The 18637-nt window shown below is 29.3% G+C and overlaps 2 protein-coding genes across 2 annotated transcripts in view; one reads left to right on the top strand and one right to left on the bottom strand.

The window, feature by feature from the left end:
- LOC123297244 (tachykinins) overlaps positions 1-18637 on the top strand; it is a 163510-nt gene that overhangs the window by 74492 nt on the left and 70381 nt on the right. The window lies entirely within an intron of this gene.
- Positions 8510-10987, bottom strand: LOC123297245. Its single transcript, XM_044878832.1, has 5 exons — positions 10976-10987; positions 10038-10284; positions 8836-9308; positions 8608-8765; positions 8510-8533 (listed from the first exon to the last, which is right to left on the bottom strand). Exons 2-4 carry the CDS (start codon positions 10197-10199, stop codon positions 8615-8617), a joined length of 786 nt encoding a protein of 261 aa, XP_044734767.1. The 5' UTR covers positions 10200-10284; positions 10976-10987; the 3' UTR covers positions 8510-8533; positions 8608-8614.

Below are 18637 nucleotides of genomic sequence, written 5' to 3'. Positions count from 1 at the left end.
TTTCTTTATAAATATTTTTTTCCACCAATTTAAGACAATTCTTAAAAAAATTAGAAAGTTTCACGCCAATCTAATAATGATTTCACACCATTGAAAAATGTGTATAGAACCGTCTTAATGCTAAAGTACGGTAATCGAGATCTTTTTAAACTGATAAAATCGTTTCTATATATACATATAAACAGTGAAACTTAAGGTTAAGTGGGACCTGGATAAGTGAGAAATCTCCATAACTAGAACTCATGCTGAGGTCCCAGCACTTTGGCACTGAATTACCTCTGTTAGTGGAACTAAAGTAAACCTCTATATCTGGGATTCGTTCTTTCGATTTTATGGTCAAAGTTAACTCTATAACTGAGACAGCGAGTGAATTTTATATGCATTAACCTCTGTAATTGAGAACTGAGGTAGTATGGCTTTGTTTGTTTACTTACTTATATTAATTTTGAGCCTCAATGACCTTCAATTTTAATTTTGCTTTTCTATCATACGGATGTTTATTTGATAAATGCCAAAAAAAGACCCAAATCGTTATCAATACGTGAAAAAGTGAAGTTTATATCCGTTTATGAAAGTGGGAATACAGAATAATTTAAATAAAGATTGTAGAATAATTTAAAATAAAGATAAAAATTAATCACAATGTTCTGAAAGACAAGGAAAACTAAAACCTACAGGTATATAAGAATATCCTGAACTTGAACAGTGTTTGCTAACATGGGTTAAGAAACTTCGCGCGAAGGCTCGGTATTCATAATTTTTGTAGCAGTAATGGTTGGTTAGAAGGGTTTCAAAAAGAAAATGTTTAGTTTTCAAAGCAATTTGTGGAGAAAGTAACGCTGTTGAAGTTAACAAATGTTGCCAATGCATTGAATACATTATTTTATTTAATAATCGCACCTCTATAACGGAAATAAGCTGTATTCTGAATTCTATTAATGGAACCCTCTGTAAATGAGACAGATATTTATTTTTACCTGGATATTTGAGACACTGGGTTAGTGGAATACCTCTAAAAGTGAGTGAGTTTGCAGTTACTTTGAAGGCTCACTTAACCAGGTTTCTCTGGATAAGCTTTCACAAAATAAACGCAAAAGTTGAACCATTCAAAGTGATATTACTGTAACGGTACATGAAATTTACATATAATGTTACAATATATAATAACAATTAGTATGAGAAAGGATGTGCCTTTTTTGTGACACAGAGTGTACATTAACTATGTAATATCAGCTGGTATTTTCAAGTCTAATACAAAATATAGGTATCATAAGAAAGGATAATGTGTTTATAAATAATAAATTAGCTAAGATTATCAAGCTCCGTATCATGTATGGCATGCTAATATCTTCGAAAATTAATCGGATAAAATTTGTACCACCTTAAATTAAGGGATAATTGCTTATGCCACTGATGATTTTAAAGTTTTAAAGTAAAAGATTTAAGCAAAAAGAAATTTATTAGTCTTAAAGAGTTAAAGATAATAAAGAGTAGAGTAATCATTATTAATGGCAGATATGCAGTGCCTATTCGTTGTGTGCGTAGTCATGGTAGGGACAATAAAATCGATGCCAGTGCTTCCAGTGAAAAAATTTGGCGTTAAAGGGGACTGTTATTACTAATTTGCAGTTCTTTACATGTTAATGTTATAGAAATGTCAAATTAAAATTATTGTAAAACACGAATTAATTAAATTTAATGCATTAAAAATTGTGAAAATAAGAAATCAAATTCCACAAATATTATTTTTCAAATGTAAATTAGCATAATTATTTATTTAAATTTGTGAGACAATAATATTAAATTTTCAATGTAAGTCTTAAATGCAATCCATACAATTATATATGCATCCATACAATTCAATTATTAAAATAGTGTATCGTTACCATGGAAACGAAACTCACGCACGGAGCGAATAGTATAAAAAACATATAGAACAATCAAATCTCTTACCGTTGAAACAAGCCCCTTTCAATTTTCGATACATGTAGGCGTTTAAATAAAAAGAGATCTGGCTTTTGAAGTTTTATTTGATCACTTGGCAACATCTAAAGATAATTTCATGCATGCCATCTGCAGGTACAATATGTAGTTAACTGGATACGTATTTCAAAGATCTCAAGAATAGTCTAACAGAACAAATGTATTATTATTTCATCCACAAATCCTTTCGAATACCTTTTGTTCTATCTCTAACGGTTTACAAAATGGGTCCTACGGACCCAATTGACCTATGTTGCTCATTTACCAACTTGACCTCACTTTTTACGTCCTCAACACGCTATAATAATTTCAGCTTGATATCTCTTTTCGTTTTTGAGTAATCATGATGACAGACGGACAGACAGACAACCGGAAATGGACTAATTTTTTTCGTAGCATCAATATTTATAAGCGTTACAAACTTGGGATTAAACTTAATATACTATGTATATTTCATATATACATGGTAAGAGTCGAAGCTAGGAGGTCGTGAAAACTATGAAGAATGGTCTTTCGCAATGGAAAATTTCCTGGTGTTAGAAGATTTAAGCAAATGTATTGGACAGTGTACAAACACCAAAGACTAAGGCAAAAATTGTTTTGTCAATTGATCCTTCGTTGTACGTCCACTTGAGAGTGTTAGTGTAAAGTTAAATCCAAGTTTGAGTGGTTGCGACCCATTTCCCACGGCTACCATCTTGGAAAAGGGATACAAATGGTTTTTATGGTTTATCTGACAAACTATAGGACTCACAAAAAAATTATTAGAACATTTTTTGAAGCAAATAAAATTCTCGACAACAATTAGTCATAGAGCCACAAAAAACACGGTTATCAGCGAAAATCGATGAAAATTTTTGGAAAAAATGATATCAGACCATTTTTATAGAGGGGTTTTAAGGAATAGTTTTTTTTCATTATAAACTTTTTAAATTTTTTTCATTAATTAACGTTTTACAAATAGTATATCACCGCTCAGAGATATTAGTTGAGGTGCTATTAACGTCAAATGAAATATTATAAAAAACATTAATATTTTCAGCCCAACTAGACTCTATTGGTTTATATAAATCGGAAAACACCGACCACGAATTACTTTTTTGGCGAAAATCGTCATTAACTTAAAGCTACTACATTTATCAAAGATATATTAATAAGTAAGGAAACTGTGTGTTCTTTCCGGAAGTGTATTTCCTTTTTTATTCTGCCTCTTGGTCCATTATTTTATCATTCTTTTCAAATAATTTTACATGCATCCTCAATTTCTTCAAGAGCTTTTCTACAGTGTAAATACTTGAAAACAGTGATCGTTATACGTTTTAAGCGGACTTCAAAAAAATTATTCATGAGGAGGTTTTATATTTTATGCATCATAATGTCTTCCATTGTGGACCGATTTTAATGTTTCTGTTTAATAGAATTCTGTTTAATAACCGAGCAGCGTGTTATAATTTTGAACAAAAAATAATTTAATAAAATTATAAAAATAATTTCCTCCTCAGCAATTACCTTTTGAAGTTTACTTCTATTCCATAGAAATCGATCTAAGAACGTTTATTTCGAAAAACAGAAAAAAAAATTACAAAAATTTGATAGTATAAATAATAATTTTATTTTTTACATCCTTTGTGCATCCTTTTTTGAAGTCTGTTTCATTTTTTATGAAAATCTTTTTAAAATAAAATAAAATAAAGAAAATGTTGTTAACTCGCTACCACTATGGAAATCCATTACGGAAAATTATTTTTAATGCCACTTGAAAATTTTATATACTTTGCGATAATTTTATTTAAAATATTATGTACAACAAACCAAGTGACTTCCGCAGGTGGAAAACAATTTTAAAAGAATCATTTTATGTCATTTTTAACCAAAGCATTACAATATTTTAAAAGCAAAATATGCACTTTCTGTTTTCAATTTAACATTTGGAAACGTCTAATAGTAAGACTTATTTTTAGATATAACTCTGTATGCATGCGATCGATCTTCCGCTCGAGAAAAATTCCGTTTACCTGTACGCTTACCAAAATTTTTTTCGTAGCATCAATATTTTTAAGCGTTTCAAACTTGGGACTAAACTTAATATACTATGTATATTTCATATATACATGGTATCATAAAAGTTTTATATGTTTTAAACCATGTATGAGCAAACGGGAGCAAAAATTCAGCAAAATGTAGCAAAATTGATTTTATAACAATTTGCAAATAATTCACATAAAATTGCTTAAATATTATTGACTTAAAGATATTAGTTATTAGCATGGAAGTGAGAGTAAGATACATACTTTTGCCCATGTGTTTTTGTATACAGAGGTTAGGTATCCATATTTGCACATGGGGCGTTGATAAACGAAGCTTTTCATTCAGCTGTTTTTTTCTTTTATGAATTTTAAGGTAAGTTTGTTTTGTTATCACAATGGGTATCGATTTAGTGTACGAATTTTTTTGTTTTGCTTACTTTTTGCAATTCAATTGATTCTGTTAGACAACTTGATGTTTGTAAACAAAATCTTATTTATTCTTTTAATTCGTGGTTTACCTTTTTGTAGATTCAAGTAAGCTATAGAGTTTAAATACTCCTAACAGGAAAACTACTGTATACATATTTGAATCTTGGACAAAAGCAAACACTGTTTTTTTTTACTTATGCTTTAAATATTCGTCGGATTATATTTTGCACCTTTCCCAGGCGCGGTTCTAGAATTTTTTTCAGGAGGGGATCACAAGATTAAAAAAAATCAAAAATAACAAAAATAACCAACTAAACAAAGCAAACTGAATTTTTTGAATGAATTAAAAACAAAGCCAGAATAACCTTATGCAACTCTCCGTCGCCTCAAAACTTGGTTGAGATCAACTATGGCAGAAGACAGACTTACCGGACTTGCATTGCTACACATCCATCGCAACATCGAATTAGGCATCGATGCGATCATTAATGCAATCGATCATTAATTTCAAATGTTGGGTAAAAAATCCAACAGCTGAATTTTTGCCGGTGAAGAGAGGTAAGGTTTTAGAGGGATGGCAAACGGTTTTTTGCGATTTACGGCGTAAATACTTGTCCTATCAAAAAAAGTTAAATAATAGTAGTTAAGTATTTGTGCCACTAAGTCGTTTAAGTAAAAGACTAAGGAGACAAATATGTGCACAACACTTTAAAATGTTTAATAAAGTAGTTATTTTTCTCTTTTCATTCAATGAAAAAATCAGCCAAGTATAACAGGCATTAGTTAACATTTTTTTACTTGTGACGCTGACATCTTTGCGTTAAGTCTGGACATACAGTGTGGCTTTATATTTGGAATCGTCAAAAAATAGCTTTTAGGAGATAAAATAACGTCTCCTTCAAATGCTTTTAAATGTTCTTGTACACTTCTGGATTACGTTCTGCTGCATTTCTGGCTCCAATGGTCTACCTGACTATTAGTTATTGCTAAAAATAAGATAATCTTTATTTAATAAGAAACAATTCTTATTTGAAAAATTTTTCCATACTTAGTAAATTCGTCGAAAATCGAATGCAAAACTAATATTTTTACACCCTAAACAAGACATTTAATTTATTAGCGTATTAGGAAGTCATGTGATGCCTACATCAGATTTTTTCTAAAGGGAAATCCTAAGTGAATGATTTTATAAAACACGTGTAGTCTCTGTTGCAATATGACAACAGTAAAACATTTTATGGTATGATAGACATCTGAATCTGTAAACTAGATAGACGTACCTATGTACTTACTGTGATCTCAAGCATGGATAATTCACTTTGACACATTGTCCAAAGCTTCAGTTAAGTGTAAAAGTTACAAAACTGAAAATTTTAAAATGAAATGTATTTTATTTAACATATATATACATGAGAATTTTTATTTTTATTTTACTTCTAAATTGAAAATCTACATAAATTTTATATATAAGGTCGAGTGCTGGTACTTGGGATCATCATTTACATACCCTGTATATAGCATGTTATTTGGATCATTCTAATCAAAAGCTCAAAAGGTTTCGAGCTAATGGTAATCAAAGCTACGAATATATTATATTTTTAGTATATGACTAGGAAAATGGCTTTCTGTGAAACTTTTCCAAACCACCTCAAAAATGTTCTTAATATCTTTCTCAACAAAAACTCTCTAACCACGAAACTTTTTAAGGAGTAGTTTTCGAATTACGGGCCATATAGCTATTGCCCATAGCTCGAAAACTACCCGTTAAAAATTTTTGTGGCTGTGAAAGCTTTTGATCAGAACGTTACGAAGAACATTTTGAAGGCGGTTTGCAAAAGTTTCACAGAAAGCCATTTCTCTAGTCATATATGTACTATAAATATAATATATGTGTAACTTTAATCGCCTAAAATCGCCCTTTAATCTCGGAAACTATTCGTTAAAAATTGTTGTGGCCGAGAGAGCTTTTGATCAGAATGAATCAAAGAAAATTTTAGGGTGGGTTACAAAAAATTTTACGGAAAGCAATTTTCCTATCTAATATTGCGGGGAATATTTAATAACGATTTAAAGTGCTTGCTGGGTCTTTTTTCTGTTGTTTTTATTTTCTTAGATTTCCTTAGAAAGCTGTATTTAAAAAACACCATGATTCCGGCTCACCTTCTGTTGACTTTATGTTAGTATATTGTACTTGTCGAAAAAGCAAGGTAGAACAATTTGGCTTATGTTCTTGGTTCCCATATTTTTCCCCACATTTATGTGTAACTTGATTGGATAAAAATGGTATGTTCAATACGCTTTACCATTTAAAATATGTAGCAATGTTTTTTTTAAATAAATAATACTAAATTGTTTCACAACTTTGTTTGAAATGTTCATAATGAAAGTAATATTTTATTTAATAGGTAAATTACAAAAAAAAAATCGTAGCGCAGGAGCTGCGTTAGCTAAGAGAATTCCCTCAGAGATTGAAAAAAAATATTTTTCTTAATATAAAATATTGCATTTTTAGTTTTTCAAGAATTTTTATTTCAAAAACTAGACCCTAGAGAAATATTTACAAAAGTAATATTTATAACAAATATTTTAAAATATTTTTTCAAAAAATTCAAAATTTTGTACCTTGCCCCCCTTCCTGGTTTATCTGTCGACTCTTCTCATTAACTTGACTTTTCGAATACCAAAACTCTTCTTGATATCAAATTTTATTCAAATCGTACTTAAATTGCGCTAGAGACTTTACAGACACATAATAAATATTTCCAAAATTCCATCATCTGTACAGAAGCAATAGCTCCATTTCCTTCGGCTATTCGATAAAAATCAATTTAATATACAAAAATATAACGCACACTACTGATGTACAGCTGGGACAATTGAGGAACAAATTTTATGTTATATTTTAAACGAAATGAATGAAATAATATTGAGTGGAATCTGGCTCCGTTTTTGCAATTCCGTGGATATAAATCAGAGAGAGCGTAGTACTAGAGATTCTCTATTCTTCTTTAGACTTAACTATTTAGACAGACACACATAACTATCAAACTTAAAACACCCCTTATTTTGTTTCAGGTGTTAAAAAGTCAAAAAATAAAATTTTTGTGGATACTTACCTATTCTCATGTATCAGTGGTTTTGCGGTCAAAGGTAAAGACGGTCTTAGTGTCTTTTCAAAATTAAAATTCCTAAAATTTTTTGTGTAGGTATTTTTAAAGTATGGTATAACAAAATATTCAGTGATTTCGACTATGATACACATTATTCAACTTTTAAATAAATAAAAGCATCGTTTTTTTCTTTGAATCGCTAAATAATGTTATTATCAGTAGGAATTTTTTTCTCTTTACTTGAAAAAAAAAAGTAAAAAGATAATCATTCTCTATCATTCTCTACGTTGCTTGTCTTATAGAGTAAAAAGTCTGTCAAGAAACTAATGAGGTACAATGACGAATGAATAAGGTACAATGTCTCTGGAGGGTTACCCAATATACGAAACTATTCAATAAACTAGCTTGAACGATTTAAACTATTTTTGAAAATATTCTAGGCAAAAATATATTTAAAATACTTTTTGATTTTTTTAAGAGTTTCGAAGATGCACCATTTTTAAGATAAAGTTAATTGCAGAAAACTTAAATAGGACTTAAAATATTATTTTTAAACTGTGTGATCTTAAAATTTTCATAAATCAATGAATTTTTTTTATTTGTTGCATTGTTTTTTTGAAATTCGTAATAAACTGATTTTTTAGACCCCATTCCTTCTCCTTAGTAGTCGATTTTTCGGTACGAAGTTGTTACAACCGTATAAACAGTTGAAATCTCAAAGATGCAACCTTTTTTCCTTACTACCATAATTTTTTTGCTTTATTTAAGATTACAAAATAAGATTAAAAAACACGTTATGGTAATTGTATGACTTACTGCATTAAAATTATGTCTAAAATAATAAATACTGGTATCTTTTCTCTTGTAATAATTTTTTGTCTGAATTCTTCATTAGTTCACTTCAGTAGTTTAACAACTTTTCGATGTAAAATAAATAATCAAACTTATTTTCTTCTCGAAACCTCGATCAATTCTCAACAAAATCTAAAAAAAAATATATTTTGTAATTGAAATGACTGATCTTATTCATTATTTTTAATTTTGTACCAAATACTTACTAAATAGTTAAGACTTTGACAGATTGATTATAAATAAAAGTGATACGAAATCTCTTTTTAATGTACTGTTTTTCGTAGGTATAATATTCTTGATTCCATTCAATCCTGAACCATACGGATGCGAATCTAATGTTTTAAAATAATATGTTCCCTTTTCTCTAAAAATAAAATTAATATAAACGCATGGGAAGGTTTCAAATAATTTGAACACGAGCATATATGTATTACCTTAGACTTGGCGTAATATGTACCACATTATTGTCGTCGCATTCAGTTTCATTACATTTAACACCAAAAAATAATTCTTTATCTTGATTTTCAACAATGCTTAGCCAGTATGAGCCTGCTAATAGATGACTGCATTCACAATTCTCAAGAGTACCACAATTTTTTGTTGGGCATCCAGGTTGTGGATGTATTCCTTTATTGGCAATCAGCTCCAAGTCTGCAGTCCATTTAATATTACCTAACACGGTTGAATCAGTGCGTAAAGCTAACGTAAAATCAGCTAAACCGCGTTGAAATGTTTGAACAGTGGTTGACGGATCTAATCCGATTAATAATTTTACGGGTGTCCTCATATTTTTAATTGTAGCAGCAACGACATGGGCTCCTGCCGAATGTCCCATGAATTCTATTTTTTCTGATGGCAAACCCAGCGTGATAAGTTTATCAATTCCTGGACCAAACACTTTACCAACCTTAAAAAAATTAAAATAAACGATTCAAATTATCTGGAGTATTAGAAAATTGCCTGCCTGCTTTGCTCGAACATCAAACAAAAGTTAATGCACTGATTTCGATGAAATTATTTGGGTCTAAAAGCTTATTATTAAAATTGAAAACTGTAATATTGTCTGGTTTTATTATTCAAAGTTGGTCAATAAGATGTTACCACATAAATGAAAGAAAATTTGTCTAAGAAGATGTTACCACTTAAAATAAGTGATCCATACCATAATCCGAGCGAGGTAGGCTCTAAGATCGAAGGCAGAAGGCGGTTCAAAGTCATCCTAAGTTTCCAAAGGATGTAGTAGCCATTTTCTTGGACAAGTGAATTTTGCGCTCTCAATGAACAATCAGTTAACTCGAAGGGACTTTCCCGCTCAACGGTTCTTTTATCCAATAATTTATTAAGACCAATGTTAAATAGTTGATTGAGTTAGACTTAGTAGAACTTCATCGAAAGAAAATTTTAAAAAGGCAAACATAATTGCAATTAATGAGATCGTCTCAAAATTCAGTTATACTCATTAAAGAAAACTTTCAAAAATTTATATACAGATGTATTTTAATTTATCATAATTTCGAAATCCGGACAATAATTCATTCGGGCCATAATTTTAAACCCTTAATTATCTAAGTAGTTGCATTGGTTGTCCCATCATTGGTTTTGGTACTCAAATTTTTAAATAATAATATTTACGTACTATTTCTCCACATGTTGATTTCAGTATTTCTGTACAATAATACGCTTGATATAACAAAATAAAGTTATATGTTTTTAAATTGGAATATGTTTTAAAATAGGGTGCATATACATCAAGTACTTCCTTAGTAAATGCTGACCCAACACCGCCACTAAAAACCATTGTTCTTTTTGATGGGTCAAAAAAATTCAATTCCAGTATTTTTTCTGGTGTAGTTGCATTTATAATCACAAAGTCTTCGGTTGTCCTGAAAAAAGTTTCTTAAATTATTTTGAGGACTTTCTATAAGGACTAATTACTCGTTTTGTAGTTAGCCAATTAAAAAATAACATGGGGGACATCATGTTCTGGCATCAGATTGGACCTAGTTCTTCGGTTTGCCAAAATAGGCATTATAGATTCTAAACGGTAAGAGATAGGATAACACTTTAAATTAGAAAGTTGATCCTCATAAAAAAACCAACAATTTTTCTTTAAAACATTTTTTCGAAATACGTTAGCTTTTGGAGGAAATACGACTTAAAAATTTATTATTCTCGCATTTCATCGAAACAAAATACGCTTCAGTTTATTGATAATTTTAGTGTGTTTTCTTTTGATTAAATGCGATTATGACATATTTTTAAGTCACATTTTCCCCGAAAGTAGACGATTTTCGAAAAAATCGTTTATGAAAATTGTTATTTTATGAGGATAAACTTTTTAATTTACTATTTTATCTCGTTTACCGTTTAGGATTTAAATTGACTCGTAAATCAACCCGAAGAACTAAGTCCAATCTGATGTCAGAATATGAGGTCCCCCATCAAACATTGCAACTTTTGTTTGAAATATTATTTAATTGATTAACTACAAAACGAGCTATTAGCCATTATAGGTTCAAATGACCTACTCTGTACATTTCTTATAACCTATCTTAGACTACTTTTAATGCTTACTTCAAAACAAAATATTTTACATTTTGTGCAATTTGATTCCATTCATCATCAGAATCATTTGTAGTTACTAATGATAAATTTGAACTATTTCCACTAATTAAACATAATATATTTAATAAAATTATTATAAAAAATGTCATGAAATTCATTTTTAAGAAATGTGAGTGTTTTTAATTTTCACTGTTATAGATATTTTATGCAAGGTTAAGGTTTATATGTGCGTAGCTGTTGTTTTTCAAAATACATATCTAAAATTTACTTTTATTTTGTGGTATTATAAAACAGTGTGAGCCAGGAGATTCACATCTATGAAAAAAAATACAAAGACAATTACAATTTAAGTTGCAAAACTAATCTCTTACTGGTCGGTTTGCACATAATTTGTATTTATTTCAATTTGATTGGCAAATTGATGTTAACTTGTAATAATTTTGAGTAAAGACCAAAATAACGAATAAATTAATAATGCAAATTTTGTCATGGAAATCTAATAATTTTTTTTCGATATACCTGACCATCATTGATTAATCGGCCATATTTGTCAATTTGTAATAGGCTGAGTTTCAAGTTCAGACTTCGGTTAAATATCTTAAAAAATGTGACCTATCACCCTATATGACTGTTCAAAATTTCAAATCGATATTTCTATAAATAAAGAAAATATGAGGGTGTCTTCATTTTAAATGCGACACATTGTAATATAAATAAAATAAGAAACTGACCGACCGACCGACTAACTGATTGATCTACGCACATCTGAAACCGCTGGGTCACAAACATTCCTGAAATGATGTAAGTGTGCACTAAGAAAGAATTTTGGGAAATTCATCCCTAAAAGGGCTAAAATGAGGGTGGAAAGTTTGTATGAAACTTAATAATTTTTGAAGTTAGAAGTGTTAAAATGATGTATGATCTCATGCGTCACAATAAAAGTTTATTCTATTACTATTTTCAAAAAATTCATTCTCCAAGGGGGTATTTACTATATCACTTTTTAATGAAAATTCTGGGGATAAAATACAGTATGAAATTTTATATGAAATTCCGTCATATTTTAATTACTTGGTATGTAATTAGAATTTATGTTACCCGGCGAAGCGGGTAAGTAACTGCTAGTAGTTACATACAATGATAGAAACGGGCTTAGTGTACAGTTAGTTCTCATATCAAACCTTAATTCAAAATTTCAAAAATTCTACCGTTACAAATCTTAAAATTCTAAAGTCAATGGTTTCGGATCAATAAATTTTATGAATGAAAAAAAATGATTCGTTTGTCCTGACTCGTCTTACGGTTTTAGTAAATTCAACGAATTTTTTTTGGCCTGGCTCTCCCATTATATCTATTTCTTAATTTTATTACAAAAAAAAATGTAATGAATTTATTTTCTTATGTTTAATACTAAGAATTAACATGTGCTGATAAGAAGTAATCTATTACTTAAGTCTTAGTTCCTTTCAATGGGGCATTCATTTAAGAATGGGTAATATTTTATGGTGTAATAATTTAATGTTTTCACCCTGAAAAATTATTTTGCTCTAAATTTGTTTAAATTGCTTAAGAAAGTTGTATATCAATAAAATTAATAGTATGGTAAGATGCAGTAAGCTTGCTCAACAGGTATTAGTTATCTGTGAGATAGCGACCAACTAAAAACGAGTTGAAATTTAAATAGCGTAATCAGGTCGTTAAAAATGAGTTTGAGTCGTCCTAAATGAGGAACATAGATCAATTGGGTCTGAGGTCTGTAGGGCCCATAATTATCAATGTAAAAAATGTTCCTAATAAAAAAACAACTTTTGCTCGAAACATTTTTTCGTAATAGTAAATATCATTACTTTCCCGGAAGGTTGCAAATTTGGGCAAAATTTAGTGTTCATTTTCTCCAGAAAGTGATTTCAATTGTATTAATTTTCAATTGTAGGCAGCTTCAACTTAAACAGAGTCATGGAAAAGATTTTTTAAAAAGCAAACAGAAATAAATCTAGAAAATTTTTCGAAAAAGTTTCTTTCTTCGAAATGGAGTCCGCAACTCCAAATGTGTTGATTTTTCTAATGTAAGTTTTTTCTAATTTAAAAATAATGCAAGCACTGATATTCAGCATTGTCTATACAGAGTCATTAAACAATTATCCCAGTCAATTAATTATTTTCACTTTGTTCTTTTCTTAATTTTAGCTCATTTCCATGCTTTTTTTACACTAGTATGAATAAGACGATGCTGAGTTCACAAGAAAAACGTGTTTAATTTATTATTGTTAATAAAATATGATGAGTTTGTTGTATTTTTTTTTAAAAAGAAATTTAAAGTAGGGCCTAAAGGCATGCTATATTCTTATTACATAACTTTTAAATTACTTGTATCTAATCTAGTACTTACAAGTTGTTATACTACCTACATATAAAGAAATCTTATGTGGACCTCGCATAAACATGCCCACAAAAAACTATGGGAATAGTGTGGCTGTACAACTAGATAAATTTAGAATTAAAATCTAAAACTAATAATTTTTAAGTTATGCGTTAGAATAAATATTTTGGTAAAAATATAAACACAATTTTATGTTAAAATAACAAACACTAATTTGCCAAAGCGCTAAACATTTACTACAATACCCCAAGTAAATTTAACGTCACTAAAGCCCCCTCCCCCACTTTAACAATAATTTGAAATTTAAAAAACATTCAAGTTAAGGTAAATAATTAAAAAAATTTGGCTTTGAATATGAAAGTAATAGTGTAATTGCCTGGATTGGAAACCGCAACCTCGCAGTCAGTAGCCGAACATTCCAAGAATGGTTTAGATCGCATGACCACTAGGCAGGCGGTACTAGCCCGGTAGCCCAGTCCACAGCGGGGGACTTAAGACACTAAAATCAATAATAATCCATAGGTGGCCCGTTCAAGTCCGATGAAACCAATTTTATTAACTATGGAATACGAAGTTAACTAGACCCAATTGACCTATGATGCTCATTTACGAACTTGACCTCACTTTTTACGTCCTGAGTACGCTGTAAAAATTTCAGCTCGATATCTTTTTTCGTTTTTGAGTTATCGTGTCCACAGAAGGACGGACGGACGGACAACCGGAAATGGACTAATTAGGTGATTTTATGAACAGCTATGGCAAAATTTTTTTCCTAGCATCATTATTTTTAAGCGTTACAAACTTGGGACTAAACTTAATATACTATGTATATTTCATATATGCATGGTATAATTAAAATAAAACTACTTTATTAATGATGAAAATAATAATAATTATGAAAAACTTGCATTCATATTTTCTGATCATTTTAAAAATCAAAGTATTGAATCAGTAATTTTTTTCGTAATCAATCATAAATATATGATAAGCATCTTAGTATTGGTATATGTAATGTGGTATTGCATGTGAAGTTAATTGGGGTAAAAAATCACTATATAAATGATCAACCATCCCACTGCTACAGGTTCACTATCAACTACAGGTTCGCCTCTCAAGAATTCCACCAGGTACAGTACGATGGAATAAACTCGTATGCTTAATCTTACCTTCATCTTACCTTCACATTAATATTGCTCAAATCAAATTTTCCTGGAAATATAAACCATGCCTCGAAGAAATGTCAATCGATAACATGTTATCGCAGCCCACGTTGGACCAAACTTCTGGCCACGGACTTGAATAACAACATCATATCTCAAGCATAGAATTCAGATCCAGAAATTAGGTCCCAAATAAGGCATACCAATATCGCACGACAAAAACCGACATTTAGGTTACCTAGAAAACTAAAACTTTTTCAATCGATTCAAGTTGCCACAAATTTTGGGAAAATGCAAAAATATTTTTATAACTGTCATTTACTATTTTTTGTCAAATTTTTATGTGCTATCATTAAAAAATAAGAGTTGTGAAAGTTATCAGAAGTTAAAGAAAACAAGATAATTTAAAGAAAGTACAATGAAATTATTATGTTATGTCATAATGAATATTCTGATCAAACCAAACGTAAAGTACATACTCACATATTTAGTTGACTACTAAATCAGAAGTATGTCTTTTTTAAACTATTTCATACAGTAAAAACTAAAAGTAACTATAAAATTAATTTCTTTAAAGAATCAAACAAGTATTTGACTTCTAAAATTAATACCTTAAGTTTTCAGAAAAATATGTTGTAAATGAAAAAAAAAGTGAGCGCTACATTTATAATAGATACGAAAATAATATAGTTCCTACTGGGTGTCCCAAGACACCTCTTGATCTTTTTTATGTTCTTGTCGAATTTTTACATACTTTTGAACATATCTGGATATTTTTGTCAAGTTCCTGAGCACCATAGAGTGCGAGAGGGAGGAAAAATTATGAACGAAAAAAATCAACTTTCTTATTCAATCAAAGAAAGATCATGGATAGTATATTCCTAGTATATATGGGCTACGTACAAAACAAAAACAACATTTTAAATTTATTGTCATAAAATATCCTAATTTCAATACAAATGCTGTCTAGTAAATAGTAATACCTACCTAGAAACTATAGAAGATTTAAGGGACATTTAACTCCAGGTACTTCATCTTACCCTACTATATAAATATATATGTGTCAAACGAAGTAAATACGTATGTTTTTTAACTATAAATTATGACAAAAATATGAATTCACAACCAATGAATAATTTACAAAGAATAAACAGATTAAAATTATTCATTTTCGTTTAGATAATTTTTTCCCCGTTTTTTTACATTTAATACACCGGCTGTCTATACATAGGTAATCTCTATATATTATAAATGCGAAAGTAAGCATGTTTGTTTGTTTGTTTGTTACGCTTTTACGCTAAAACTAGCGAATGGTTGTTAATGAAACTGTACAGCAATATAGCTCAAACATCAGAATAACACTTGAGCTTTAATTTATATTTAAAGATATATTAATTAAAAAAAAAATTTAATTAATTAAATTTGACATTACCATAAATTACAGATTTCTGTAAAAATAGTCATTTGACATTTCCATAAATTGCAGATTTCTATAAAAATAGTCAATATAAAATATTTCACGACCATCTTTTCTGATATACTCAATGAATAATTACGACTATTATACATTTAAAAAAATAGAAAACCATAAATGTATTTTACCTGTATTTAACAATCCTTATTTCGAATATGATTCTCCTACGAAAAATAAAGATTGAATACGATTTGAAATTCACTTGAAATTGTACTTGAAATTGACTTTAGAAAATGGCGTTAAAAACATGTGTCTCAAGCCAGAGCGAAAACAGAACAGTAATGAAGGACTGATGATCAAGTAGCACGTACTTTTTACAGTTTTAAACAGTAAACACATTTAAATTGTAGGTGCTACCAACTATCAATCATTTAATTGTCAAAGACGGAACTTTAGCCTAAGCATTCATTAATTACTTTTAAACCAATTTAGCCAAATGCCATTTCCCATAAAAAGTCTTTGCGTTATCAAAACAATGTTGCCAATAGGTATTAAACCTATGAAATAATATGATATTAATAACATTATTTAACCAACTCCTTCTGGATTATATAATCCTTGGGTATAGACAAGTAATATTTTTATTGTTTTATATGAAATATTTATAGATAATAAAAATTGTTGGTGTAAAACCATTAAATATATAAAATAATGAAAAGGTAATAATTAATGGCACAAATAATAATCAATAACGGATAACGATAAATTATGTGAATTATAATAATGAACAATAATTAAATTAAGTTTTTTTTTTTTTCTTAAAAATGTATAATGTTAAGTAATTTTTTTATTTTTATTTTATAATATTCTTAAATTGTGTTAATAAATCACATGATTTTTTTACATGTCTTTATGAATATTATTCCACTTCATGTATTTAAAGGAAAAATTATTTTTTTAAAGATGAAACTTTGTTATCGTTTTTATACCATGTATATATGAAATATACATAGTTATATTAAGTTTAGTCCCAAGTTTGTAACGCTTAAAAATATTGATGCTACGAAAAAAATTTTGGTATAGGTATATCGATCCGAAATATCGTTTTTTTCGAAAATTACTCGGCCAAATAATTTTTTACGATTTTTTCGAATTTTTCTAAGGGGTAAAAAAATCGATACAAATTTATCGTCTCCAATTTCGATAAAACTTTGTATATAAGGTAATTTTGACCCAAAAAATACAAAAATCGGTTTCATTTAACGATTGGGCGAATAATTCTCGAGATAATACCAGAAGTCGATCCGAAATATGGTTTTTTTCGAAAATTACTCGGCCAAACGCCAAATAAACTCGATTTTTGAATTTCTTGGGTCAAAATTACCTTATAAACTGAGTTTCATCAAATTCCGTAACAAATAATTTTTTACGATTTTTTCGAATTTTTCTAAGGGGTACCCCTTGAAAAAATTGCAAAAAATCGATACAAATTTATCGTCTCCAATTTCGATAAAACTTTGTATATAAGGTAATTTTGACCCAAAAAATACAAAAATCGGTTTTATTTAACGATTGGGCGAATAATTCTCGAGATAATACCGGAAATCGATCCGAAATATGGTTTTTTTCGAAAATTACTCGGCCAAACGCCAAATAAACTCGATTTTTGAATTTCTTGGGTCAAAATTACCTTATAAACTGAGTTTCATCAAATTCCGTAACAAATAATTTTTTACGATTTTTTCGAATTTTTCTAAGGGGTACCCCTTGAAAAAATTGCAAAAAATCGATACAAATTTATCGTCTCCAATTTCGATAAAACTTTGTATTTAAGGTAATTTTGACCCAAAAAATACAAAAATCGGTTTCATTTAACGATTGGGCGAATAATTCTCGAGATAATACCGGAAGTCGATCCGAAATATGGTTTTTTTCGAAAATTACTCGGCCAAACGCCAAATAAACGCGATTTTTGAATTTCTTGGGTCAAAATTACCTTATAAACTGAGTTTCATCAAATTCCGAAACAAATAATTTTTTACGATTTTTTCGAATTTTTCTAAGGAGTCATAAGGTCATTTGGGTCTTTGCTGCGTAGGACCTTTCTTGTAAACCGTTAGAGATAGAACAAAAATTTAAATGTAAAAAATGTTCCTTATAAAATATTAAACAACATTTTTTCGTAAACATCACTGTTTACCCGTGAGAGCACAAAATTGTATAGTATGTATGTTATGGTTATATCAGTATCAGACAGAGTAATCAACACTGTCCATACATGGTATTTCGACAATTAACTCAGTCAATTGTTTGTTTCGTTTAAAATATGATTTACCAGAATATTAAAACAAATTGTTTGTTTTACTCGTTTACTTGTCCCGAATGTCAATTTTTAACATACTTATAACAATAAATTACGCATATTAATGAAATGAATTTAACTTTATGTAGTTCTGAACATAGTCTGTAAATTTCATCCATAGTCCAGAGGGTAGGTAACTTTCTTAATATAAGATTTTGGTTATATAGGGTGCGCCATCTTTTATGTCGGTATGTAAACATCGAATAACTTTAGAAAAAAATTATCTACATACGAGGTATTTTAACCTCCGAACTAAAAAAGAGGTGTCTGTAGCATTATTTCCTCATTGTAGGGGAATATCTATAGGTCTTACTTTAATAGGTTACATCTACACAATATTTAAAAAATTGAAAAC

The sequence above is a fragment of the Chrysoperla carnea genome, chromosome 4, assembly GCF_905475395.1.
Source record: "Chrysoperla carnea chromosome 4, inChrCarn1.1, whole genome shotgun sequence".
In the NCBI taxonomy this organism is placed as follows: Eukaryota; Metazoa; Arthropoda; class Insecta; order Neuroptera; family Chrysopidae; genus Chrysoperla; species Chrysoperla carnea.
The sequence above is the reverse complement of the archived record's forward strand: the minus strand, read 5'-3'. Positions and strand labels throughout refer to the sequence as shown.